At 34.1% G+C, this 13,774-nt stretch overlaps 1 protein-coding gene across 1 annotated transcript in view; it reads right to left on the reverse strand.

Moving 5' to 3' along the window:
• The window catches only part of LOC149786105 (transmembrane protein 181-like), a 51,385-nt gene that overhangs the window by 14,569 nt on the left and 23,042 nt on the right, over nt 1-13,774 (reverse strand). The window contains exons 6-8 of the mRNA XM_089976420.1: nt 13,261-13,383; nt 7,632-7,712; nt 2,046-2,145 (exon numbers count right to left, since the gene is read on the reverse strand). Coding sequence (XP_089832546.1) covers nt 2,046-2,145; nt 7,632-7,712; nt 13,261-13,383 — 304 coding nt within the window. The remainder of the gene's footprint in view (nt 1-2,045; nt 2,146-7,631; nt 7,713-13,260; nt 13,384-13,774) is intronic.

Consider the following 13,774-nt stretch of genomic DNA (forward strand, 5'->3'; position numbering starts at 1 on the left):
TTTTGTTCAGATCTCATAAATATAAAGCTACATACCAAATTTGATTAAATCTCATAACTGTAAAGCTACATACCAAATTCGGTTGAAATCTCATGAATAAACCTACATACCAAATTTGGATGAAATCTAATGACTATAAAGCTACATACTAAATCTGATTGAAAATCTCTTGAATATAAAGCTACATATGAAATTGGGTTGAAATTTCATGAATAAACCTAGATACCAAATTTGGCTGACAATCTCATGATAATAAACCTACATACCAAATTTGGTTGAAAATCTCAAAACATAAAGATACATACAAAATCTGGTTGAAATATCATGAATAAAACTACATACCAAATTTGGTTGACAATCTCATAATAATAAAGCTACATACCAAATTTGGTTGACAATCTCATGATAATAAACCTACATACCAAATTTGTTTGAAAATCTCATGAAAGCAAAGCTACATACTCAACTTGGTTTAAATCTCATGAATATAAATCTACTTACAAAATTTGGTTCAGATCTCATGAATACAAAGATACATACCAAATTTGGTTTAAATCGCATGAATAAACCAACATACCAAATTGGTTTGAGATCTCGTGGATATAAAACCTACATACAAATTTGGTTAAAATATCTAGTAAAGTTGCTGAAACCAAATGTTTGCATATGGATGAATGGATGAACAATGTAGTTACTATAAAACTATCAACTTTGTCAAGTGGGGAAATAATAACTAACAAAATAACAAAAGAATATTTTGAGGATATGTTAGGAAAACTTTAGAACAAACAGAAAGACATGAAAACAAGTTCCTAAATGAGAATTTATTTATATAATATGAACTGAATAACGCTGTGTGTGCCACACATGCTACTAGAAACCAGTCTCAAATTGCTTAATATTGTTAAAGAACTTGAAATATTTTGTATGTGGTGAAAAAAGGACTTGCGATTTATTTTATCATTCCAACATGCTAATCCAATAGCATTCTTATCAGGAATTTTTGCATACATCTTTCATGAGTGTACTTATCATGAATGCTTACATACATTGTTTGGAAACTAAGAAGCCCATATGGAACGAACAACCATATGTGATAAAAGAATGAAATTTCCATCCTATGATACCTCATCTTCATATGAGCTGATGCAGACCTTTTTGCAGTCTATGACAAGTATAGTAGAATAAACAGTGTAACCATTCTTCTAAATCCCTAACCACAAATGTTAACATTTTTGACCATTATCAATAACCATAAACATTAGTTCTCCTCATAAAGTATCATTGTCCTTTTCTCTTTATCTCTGCAACATAATTTACAGTCAAACCAGTTGTTTTCTTGTTAATTATATCCTGTACTTTACAATGAGAAATTAAGTTCTATTTACCTGTTAAACTGATAAAACGTTTTTCTCCCGAAAATTTTTAAATATAAAAGTATACAAACATTTAAATCCCAAATTTGATATTTATTAGAATTTCAATAAATACTATAAAGAGTGCAGAAATTTTACTAAAAATGACTGATAATTCTGCCAAATCCAAAATGGTTGCCTTCTGTGATAATCTAATCAAAAGAACTTGCATACTACCCATACTTTTCTAGGTGATATTTTTGTAGAGTGTTATGTCACACAGTGACAACATAAAAAAATGGAAAATTATTTCATACAGAATTAAGTTTTCAGCAGTGTGACACTGAAGCAGTCTATATCATAGTATGTGAAATAATTACAATGAAACATGGATTTCACAGTAATTAGAATAGTAAGTGGTCTAACATATATGGAATAATTACAACAGAACACTGACTTCACAGTAATTAGAATAGTAAGTGGTCTAACATATATGGAATAATTACAACAGAACACTGACTTCACAGTAATTTGAATAGCAATCTGTCTAAAAGAGTACATGGAATAATTATCATGACATATGGACTTCACAGTACAAAGAAGAGCAACATAGATTACTTTAGCACCATAATATAAAGCGATGGAAAACTCCTGACTGGGTGGTTGTGGCACAAATGATGCCAGTCTTACCGTTATAGAGAAGAAGCAGAGGTAGGAGAACTGACATCCACTTCTGTTCTATGGACCAATCTCGGAGAGAAAACCTTCTTAATGAGTGTGCAAACAGACACTGAAATATATTACAATTTTAAAAAATGAACAAATTAGCCAGGAAAAAAAAATCAAGTTTAAAAACAAAGCATTGCTTATAACTGTTCTATGATAAGCTCCATGCCAAAACAACTTTGATTTGTGGATCATTTTTTAAACAGCATTGGTTAGATCTGTTATATGACTATCTCAATGCCAAGAATAAATTCAAAATTAGCTGACAATTTTTAAATGGTCTGTTATATGGTTATCTCTGTGTAAACAACAATTTCAACTATATGAGCTTCAGTGGTACAAAAAGAGAAAAATGTTTCACTCAAGTCAACATATCTGTTTTTGTCACATTATGACTCTCCCCATCCTCAATGTTTGAATTCTCCTGTCTCAATTTATCATTGCCCAGAGCCTGCATAACTTCTCCTATCTCAAGTTATCATTGCCTAGAGCCTGCATAACTTCTCCTGTCAAGTTATCATTGCCCAGACCATGCATAACTTCTCCTGTCTCAAGTTATCATTGCCTAGACCCTGCATAACTTCGTCCATCTGTAGGGTCACAAGGTCAAAATGTGGTTATGTGGTGAGAATCACAAACGTCACAGAGGATACAAAAACATTAGCAGACCAAGGAGTTATTCCCAGAATCTAATATTAGCCAGAGTATCTACCACCTGAGCTACCCAAGATGACATCCACAGATGGTTCCTGTGACATCAATTACTGTCTTTACTCTAAGAAAATAAGCCATCTCCAATAAATACATCCCAGTCAACTCTTGATAATAAACAAAGCCTCTAAAAGTGAATGTTACCATACTTGGCAAAAAGAATTTCAAGGAATTCATGATAAGACCATTTCTTCCTTTTAACTGCTAAGTGTTGAAACTATCTCTGATATTCTTCAGCAGTCGCAAGATTTTCCAATTAGCTGCTGTGGTGCACATACTTGATGTCAGACTGGCACCATTTTCATTCAGGCCAAAGCAGACATCATTAGAAATCTTTTTGGTCAAAACCCCATATCATAATGATCATCCATTTAGGGGGAGTAGGGACAACTAAATTTTCATGACAGCCATCATGGCAGCCATACTGGAGGTACGAAAGATTTAGTAAGAAGTCTAATGGTGAATGCCCTAAGTTGATAAGGCCATCCATTTGGGAATAGAGACAATATTTTTAAGAAACCACAATGGTGGCCATACTGAGGGTTGGTAATTTTATTTAGGACCAAGTAGACACCATAAGAACTCTTCTGACAAAAGACCCATATTAAAACGACTTTCCCTTTAAGAGTAGCTTAAAGCAGATTTTTTTCTCTTGAAGAGTAGCAAAAAAAAAGATTTTAAAGATGGCCACATATCAGACATCAGGTCAGCACCATTTTAATTTAAGACCGACAAAAAGTTAGAAGTCTTTTAGTGAAAACCCCATGCTAATACAGTGAGACCCCAATATAACATGATGGTTGGGGTCCAAAGAACCTGACCGTATTATAGTCTGAACCGTGTTATAACCAAGCAAGTTAGTTAACAGAAGAAAATGATGCATGTACCAAAAATGAAGGCATGGGTAATAAAAGCAGGCGCAAATATATGCACTTTTGATTAAATGAAGACAAAAACTAGTATGAAATACACTTGCATATTGACAACTTATATTTGTGTAGAACAGTATATAATGTGTACCTGTATACAAAAAAACCCATGAATTCGAGTATAGACTACATGTTATAAAATTTATGTATTATTCACATCCCATTAGAAAACAAAAATAATGTATAAAAAATGATAGTCCTCATTGATCTATATATCTTATTGCCTACAAACTCGTGTCCATAACCATAAACAATTCACTACAATATTGTTGCCAGTGCCACATGCTACATGTATATATATATATATATATATATATACTTAAACTGGCCTAGATTTTGGTCAGCTAGAGACAGCTATCATCTTGCCGAGGCTACTGGGAGATGCGGCTATTCCAAGGGAAATGAAAACATATGAACAAATTAAAAAGTAACTTGACGGCCAGAATTCTATGGGTTCAAAAGACTGGAGATTTAATTTGCATTTTATGCTGCTGTTTGTTGTGATCTTAAGGATCAATGTTTTACCTGCAAAAAGGAAACTTTAATGGCACAATAAAAGTCTTCATGTCACTTTGGAAAAAACAACAATCCATCAAATTCCATTGCATTTATTTAAGTTTGGTGCCGACTTCCTTTGATGAAAGCTGCTTTAGTTTTCATTGAACATTGTAGTCTGCTTGTTTTGATGAAGGGTTCATGAGTTACTGAAATCACTGCTAATGAATAACTTTGGAAGACTAACAAATGCCCATTTGTTATTCTGGCAGCAACATCAAATAACTGTAGAACATTGATTGAGACTTGATTTTTGTGGTTTTTTGCTAAGTATTTACACAGAACAATCGGTGTTTTAAATGTAATCAGTTTTCTTTGAAGTTCCAGGAAAACAATATTTTTGGGGTACATTTAAAAATAAAATTAGCCATCATTTGGTAAATTGTACTTGTTCCTGTTGTCAAAGGTTGGTCAATTGTAGCTAATCAGGAAGCATGACTATTTCAGTGTCACAGCATACAGCAGGCCAGATGTCAGCACAAGTGAATTATGATATAACAATGCACTATTAAGGTGGTTTGTCAGTATGAACAAAGGATATGTTTATGAAACAATGGATTCCAGTGCATTTTATATCCATGTTTGTGGTTTCCTGTCATGGCCCATTTGAATTTCTCCACTCTAAACCAAAGATTGTATATACAAGTTTAAACAGCCAACAATGTTGTCACAAATTAATCACTTAATTAATCACAATTTGCAAAATTGGCAAATCCATGCACAATCCTTGAATACATTTTGTATACATTATTTTTCATTATTTGTTTAAGATTTTTTTTTATATGAGAAAATTACATGTATACGAAATTTCAGGAGCCATGACACAATCGTCTTATACTAGAATTCATACACTACCTCTTTTACATGTTATTTTTAGTTTTAAGAGGAAATTTTTTTCACATACGAGAAAAATCCATTCATATGAAATTTTGAGAGTATTGCAACATACATATTATATCCAAATTTGTGTTATAACAGAGCATGCTATAGTGGAGTCACACTGTACAACCATCCATTCATGAAGAGCGGCAATAACAAGATTTTAAAGATGGTCACTGAATGGTGGCCATATTGGATGTCAGATCAGCACCAAGTTTGTTTATGATCAACTGGACATCAGAAAAGTCTTTTCGTGAAAAGCCCCATGTCAGTATAACTTTCTGTTCAAAAAGAGTTGCAAAAAGATTTTCAATATGGCTACACTTGTGACCAAACTGGATTTCAGATCAGTACCATTTTCAATTAGAACCCACTAGACATCACACTGCCCTTTAAATGCAATTAGTGGGTAAAAACAGCTTATAGCTATTAGATCCGTCCTCTGTCCATTACATATGTACAACTGTGTATATTATACTAAATACAGCATCCATGCTCTGTCCAATTACATATGTACGTGTTTATTATACTAAATACAGTATCCATCCTGTCCAATTACATATGTACAAAGTGTTTATTAGACTAAATACAGCATCCATCCTGTCCAATTATATATGTACAAAGTGTTTATTAGAATAAATACAGCATTCAGATTATTGGTTGATTCGAAAGAACATATTGTTCCTGATCTGTAAACTTACTGTATAACATTTTCATGTTCCTACTCCATATCAGGAGCCCAGAGTGGCCGAGTGGTCTAATGTGCTCACCATTCCAGATCACTGCCATCTCACCTCTGTCTGCGTGGGTTCGAGTCCAAGGTTCGGCTAGCGTGGGTACGTGGGAAAGCTTGCCAGCAGCTTCTTGTGGGTCGGTGGTTCTTCCCTGGGTTTTCCAGGGTTCTTCCTCCACCAGTTATACTGGCCGCCATGTATAGCCTATCTTGTGATGAAAAATGGCGTTATACCATAGAACAACAACAACCTACTCCATATCAAATAATTGAGTCCATACTTTATTTTTGGACATAGCGAAAGGTGTTTATTATTAACACCTTTAATTGATTCCATGAGCCAACCATTTAAATTGAACACAATAGGTTCCTTGCCAGAAGAGAAAACCATGCATGAAGTTTGCTGAAAGAAGATCATGTAAATAAAAAGAAAATGTGTTGTATCAGAAACACTTGTATCTTCTTTGGATCACTGTGACCTAGATGTCTGGTGTGTTAAAATTCAACATCTTCAGACTACCTCCAAGCAAGTTGTCAATAATGTCTGATGGAGACATAAGGTTTGTAATTAACCTCAAAATCAATTTAAAAATATTGTCTTATTACCTGTGCAAGTCATACACAAAGTCAAATCAAGGTACCTCATCTAGAACTGAAAAACCAAAATACACATGACACTGGTATATATAATCATGTGCTGGTAAGTACATATATTTAAGTGTTAAGATTTAAAAAACAAATATACTAACAAAAGTTGTATAAACACCCCCCCAAATGAGACATTCATTTGTGATCTGGATGTACTGTATATATCTTACAATTAACAAAAGTGTTTACTTTGTTATTATTGACAATTTACCCACAAAAGTGTATACTGTGTTACTAATGACAATTTACCAACATAAGTGTATACTGTGGTAGTAATGGAAATGAACCTTTGTATATTGGTTAAGATGATTTGTATGTATTAGTGATGACAATTTACCAACAAAAGCATATACTGTGTTACTAATGACAATTTACCAACCAAAGTGTATATTGTGTTATTAATGACAATTTACCAACATAAGTGTATACTGTGGTAGTAATGGAAATAAACCTTTGTATATTGGTTAAGAAGATTTGTATGTATTAGTAATGACAATTTACCAACCAAAGCGTATACTGTGTTACTAATGACAATTTACCAACCAAAGTGTATAACTGTGTTACTAATGACAATTTACCAACATAAGTGTATATTGTGGTAGTAATGGAAATAAACCTTTGTATATTGGTAAAGATGATTTGTATGTATGCTCAGCATGAGATCCAGTGAATGGGACTCTATTTCCTGGATTGGAAAACCAAGCACCTATCTGATACTTTATGTCTGGTGATAGAAAACAGGAATGTTAGATTTGGCATACATCCTGCTCTGATCTCACCAATTTCAAGAACAGAGAATTTGAAATGGTCTAATCCAAAATTACCATATCTGACCTATTCCTTTTTTATTCTTTGATGTGACTAATGAATCCTGATTATTTGCAAAGTTGTTGAAAAACAGCTCTGCAGAATGCCATGTCAGAGTTATGAACATGCATTAACTTTAACACTGACTTGACATCAGAGGATGTGAGGACACTTCCTATGTCTCACATTGTTTGCCAATAATGATGAAATAAAATGGGGTGGGGACAGTATTCACATTATCCAATTCATAAAAATTGAGTTAAAATTTGATTATGATGAAATACTTACTGTGGCAAAAAAAGTTAAAATAACAAAGACAAATCTCATCCAGATCTCCAGCTGAGTGAAAGATGTGTTGTAACTCTTGAACTGAAAAGAAATAAATGTCAACGATAAACAAGTCTTCATGAAGATGAAATACAATGTTCAGATGGTTTTAATTCATGATTTACCACTGGGTACTGTATTTCATCATTTACCATTGGGTACTATATTTCATCATTTACCACTGGGTACTATATTTCATCATTCACCACTGGGTACTATATTTCATCATTTACCATTGGGTACTATATTTCATCATTTACCACTGGGTACTATATTTCATCATTTACCACTGGGTACTATATTTCATCATTTACCATTGGGTACTACATTTCATCATTTACCATTGGGTACTATATTTCATCATTTAACAATGTGTAGCACTCTTCATGAATTTCAAAGAATTCACCAACTTCGAATCTGAAGACCCAATGAACAGTGATCAATGGAAAAATGCAAATGCATCTAAAAATAAATAACTTAAGTGCTCTCAAAAAAATGTTATCTTTTGCCAAACCAAGAAAAATTTATACCCATGGAAATGAATGAAATCCAAAATATTCTATCAAAGATAACTTTTCATAACTTTTTCATGGATATATGAAGCTTATCTATGCAGTAGTACTTCAAACCTTACATAATACGCATACCATTTGTATCCAAGTATATGTAGGGTCCTCCTGCAAACAACATACTCTGATTGGCTTGGCCGAGTTATACCAAAGACTTAGTGACTGGATGGGACATCACGCTATATGTCTGCGGCATGATGCCCCAGTGCTAGACATTACTATAAACTACCACACTGCAGAAATTGTAGCAATATGACTGAAAAATTGTTAAAGCTGCATTAAAAATCCAAATCACACACACACACTTATTAGTCCCAATGAACTGAATAGACTCAGATCTGCCTGTGAATTATGTGGCAGCAGCTCTAAGTATGTTAAGTTTGCAGTTGAACTTGTACATACGGTAAACCGAGCGCATTTTATGACCAATGGACAAAGGTATCACAGACCACTGTGATACTCTAAAAAGAGCACAATGGTGTATGATCAAATGACATTTGTTGCAATACCAAACCAATTATGAGCACAATGATACCATTTGTTTGTAAAGTGCTTCATTGGGTCATAGTGACCTTGCCCTTTAACATTTGTCCCCAGAAGCAAACATGGCTTTGCAGTGTTGTTTACATGTTAATTAAATATGCTATGGCTGTGATCAGGTCATTCCAGCTAACACCTGTCTGAAAGCAAGATTTGGCAGACCAGATCAAATTAGTGATGCTACCAATAGTGAGGACAATGAGGCTACCCATAAGGTATTGTGAATGTGGTACCATGTATTGCCAGGAAATGCCAGGTGCTTACCTTTGTAAGTTTCTCAACCAGCAATACCTTTTGTACTAAGAGACTGAACTGTCTAAGCAATTTAACTAGCATGAGTAAAGATGAAAATTAAATACCTTTGTTGCTGTTGTGGGGTTTAACGCCATTTTTCAGCACACGATAGGCTATACATGGAGGCCAGTATTAATGGTGGAGGAAGAACCCGGGAAAACACCGGAAAGAACCACCGACCCACGAGAAGCTACTGGCAAGCTTTCTCACATACCCACATTGGCTGAATCTTAGACTCAAACTGCCACAGACAGAGGTGAGATGGCAGTGATCCTTAACGAAGAGCACTTTGGACCACTCGGCCACTCGGGGCCCAAATTAAACACCATCTAGCTAAAGTAAGTGTGCATGCACATTGTTGGGAATGGAGAGGTTGTTGTTGTTGTTGTTGGGTTTAATGCCATTTTTCAGCACAAGATAGGCTATACATGGCACCCAGTATTAATGGTGGAGGAAGAACCCAGGAAAACCCTGGAAAGAACCACCAACCCACAAAAAGCTACAAGCAAGCTTTCTCACATACCCACATTTGCCGAGCCCGAGACTAAAACCCACACAGACAGGTGAGATGGCAGTGATCTGTAACAGTGAGTGCTTTAGACCACTCGGCCACACAGGGCCCACGAATGGAGAGGTCATTGTACTCGCGAAGAAATTACAAGCATGCTAACTGGTCATTCTTGGGATTTAACTTAAATGGAATATATATATATATATATATATATATATATATATATATATATATATATATATAGTGAATATTTAGACTCTGAAACTGAAGTAGTATGGAATGTATTTTACTATTTTGCATTTACTATTTAATTTAATACTGTTTTCTATCTTTGACAAAAGCTTTAGGTAAGCAGGGGTATTATGGTACAAAATAGCATGAAGAATTCTCTATTATCAGGGCATATTTTATTTTTATAATGAGGTGCAAGAAGAAAAATATGATGGAATACATATGACTCCATCTCTCTCTTCAAAACAAAACTGGAAAAGCATTTTAGCATCAGTGATGCAATTTCCCTATTGCCGGTAATCTGAAATAGCATACAACAATACCATCAATACTTATGAAGCCAAAGTTACTACAGTTTCATTCCACACATCATCACAAGTTTTTTTAAAGGTCTCTAAACCAGAAATTCTATTTTACACAAATAGCTGAAAAGTAAACAGGATTTGGCACCATACAGTGCTGTATTTACAAGGTAGTGGTTGTACTATATAATCAGGTAATATATTTGAAGAATATATATATATATTCACTGTGGATGTTGTATGGGGCAGCAGAATTATTTTACTGCATTGGATTATAGAATAGTGTTCATTAACTCCTGTATGACAATTCCACCTACTTTACAACGATGCTTACTAACTGTTGAATGACATTAAAACATCCTGTTTACCCCACTAATACAAATGCAGTCTTTTTGACAACCACAAAATATTAAAAGTTTATATACTGCAACCGTCTGTTATGTGACACTTGCATAAGAATTTTCAGTTTGCAAGATCAGAGTTACCTATTTTAAAGTCTGCACAGTGGCCTAGTGGTTAGAGCATCTGCCTCAGACATGGGAGATTGTGGGTTCGAACCCCCCAGCCGAGTCATATCAAAGACTTATAAAAATGGTACTAACAGCTGCCTCACTAGGCACTCAGCATTAAGAGGTTAGTGTTAGGACTAGTCACCCTGTTGTCAGGATAATGTGACTGGGTGGGACATTGTGTGGCATGTATGTGGCATGATGCCCTAATGCTAGACATCACTAAAAACTGCTATATTGTAGGCATCGTAATGACTGAAAAATTGTTAAAGCTACATTAAAAATCCAGATCATACACACACATACACACGTCTGCATATATACAGCAGTTTATATTCCCATTAAAATTATATTAACACTGATAATAATGGAGAAAAGTAAAAAAAATAATAATAAGTAAAACATTGTTTATTTATTGCACAATTTTAAAATAGGTTACTTTACTGTATCTTACAAATATTTAATAAACATTTGGAAAGATACATTTTGTCAGATAACTTTTAAATAACCTTTGTATTATTCAAAGATATCTGTGATTCATAATAAGTTCAATTAAAACTCAAATACTGGTAATATTGTTTTTTTTTTAAAAAGACAACCAATATGTCAGCCATGGGTTGGATGGATATGTCAACTTACACTGTGAATGCACACCCATCTTTGATAGCTGTATAAAGGAAAATTATCTCCCACAATTCGAGGTCAATGTCACATATGTTGCATTTTGCATAAACTTATCATAATTTATTTTTATTTTTCAATAAATAAGACAGTATAAAAAGGTGTTTTCTTCACCTTTATTCACAAAACAATGCTATGGTCACAACAGCATCTGACTGCTAAATAAAATTTTTGGCAATCCTATTTTCAGAAGTAGGATTCCAATGTGCTGAACTGCAATCATAACTTGTTCCTTGACTTTTGAAACCCTAGTGTAAGCCCTGATGCAAATTCAAAATAAATTCAGCCTTTGACTGTTTGAATACCAAAGTATTTTTTTGGCACCAAACAGGACAAGATATCTGAAAGTATAGGTCACAGAATTCCAATTAAATATATCATGTGGAAATGGTTTTCACTTGTGCTTCAAAGTGAACATAACCTTTCACTCTTTGAATTACAATATTTCCCCCTTAAGTGCGACATAGATGTTCATTTTGGGAGTACGTTAATTTGTACTCCCATTATTGTGCAAAAACCATGTTATTGTGTAACATTACAGTGATCTTGACCTGTGACCTTTCAAACTAGAAAACACAAAGCTGGTACAAAAATCTTATCTGAGTTAATGATAATTTTTTGCCAATGGCATAAAAATGATATCTAGTTATCAACTAATGGATGAAAGACCTCACAACACCACCAATTCTAAATTCAATTTACACATTTTCACAATTAGAACCCTAACAACTTAAACTGCCTAAATTCAATTTATTCATTTCCTATTCTATGAACTATGGAATTAAAATGTTTTTACTTATGTGTATTCAAGTGCAATGGACAAGACTGGATGTAAAATGACATTCCAACTTCTGTCCCTTTTTATTCATTTTTATTGATTACAGCACCAGTCACATGAAAAAAAATCCATTAAGAAAAGCAAAAGTATGTTAAATCTGTAGCAATTAAAATCCAGCTGTAAAACTTCTGCACAGCTCTTTTGCTGTGTAAACGTTGTGATCTCAATAACTGTCCTGCTGATAAAATTCACTCATGTGATAATGATCCCATGATCTTCAACATTTGCAAATTTGATGAAATTTTCAAACACATTCAACCATTATTTTATGTGCAATTAGTGACAGATTACTTACTTTTATACTTTTCTATATATTTACTCTTACCTGGTCATAGACATTCAACAAAATGAAGTGCAAGAAAATGTTAACAAACCTTGAGATATTTTTGAGTAATTCTAGTTTACATGGACCATCAACAATGTGGAATTATCATTAAGTTATAAAAAAGTGTATTACTCCAACATTTCAAAGCAATCAACCTTAATTTCATGTGTTTTTCCCCACTGGCTCAACTTCTACCCTCACACTGTAGGAAACACTTGCCCACCTCTGCCCTCACATTGTAGGAAACATCTGCCCACAGGTTCAACCTCTACCTTCACATTGTAGGAAACATTTGCCAACAGGCTGCTCAACTTCTACCTTCACATTGTAAGAAACATTTGCCAACAGGCTGCTCAACCTCTACCTTCACATTGTAGGAAACATTTGCCAACAGACTGCTCAACTTCTACCTCCACATTGTAGGAAACATTTGCCAACAGACTGCTCAACTTCTACCTTCACACTGTAGGAAACATTTGCCCACAGGCTCAACCTCTACCTTCACATTGTAGGAAACATTTGCCCACAGGCTCAACCTCTACCTTCATATTGTAGGAAACATTTGCCCACAGGCTCAACTTCTACCCTCACATTGTAGAAAACATTTACCCACAGGCTCAACCTCTACCCTTACATTGTAGGAAACATTTACCCACAGGCTCAACTTCTACCTTCACATTGTAGGAAACATTTGCCAACAGGCTCAACTTCTACTGCTCAACCTCTACCCTTACATTGTAGGAAACATTTTGCACATTGTCATCAATACAGGATCTCTGTATCTACTTACATAGAATAAAATATTCTTGATATCAAAGTGTGTCTGGTCTTCCAGCCCATAGAACTGTATGTTGATGATGTAGTTACTGTAGTCCAGGTAACCAAGGTGAAGCAGGATCAAGTCATTACATTCCTGTGATTAAAAAATTTCCAAAATATTGTCGTTTATAAAGTTTTCCCTAAGCTTACAATCTGATGTTTAATAAAACATGTTCTAATTAATGCCTGAATGTGAGACAGTCATAAAAAATGTGTATTTCTCCAGGATTTTCACATGGCTGGAAGAGGAGATTGACCATAGGGTATTTTTATAACAGGGGAATTTTCATTTTGTAAGGGAGGCATTTTTAAATGAGAACAGATCACTAAATATACCTTTTTTTCAGTATGTTTCAACCAACATGTTTGTGATAATAACTTTTAATGAATACAAACAGTGCTTGAATATCTTTACAGAAATTTTCCGATCATTATGAGTATACTTACTTGTATATTATAGTTTAATTATTAGCAGAGCAGCAGCG

Source organism: Sinohyriopsis cumingii, chromosome 12 (genome assembly GCF_028554795.1).
Source record: "Sinohyriopsis cumingii isolate HCF-2022 chromosome 12, ASM2855479v2, whole genome shotgun sequence".
Lineage (NCBI taxonomy): Eukaryota > Metazoa > Mollusca > Bivalvia > Unionida > Unionidae > Sinohyriopsis > Sinohyriopsis cumingii.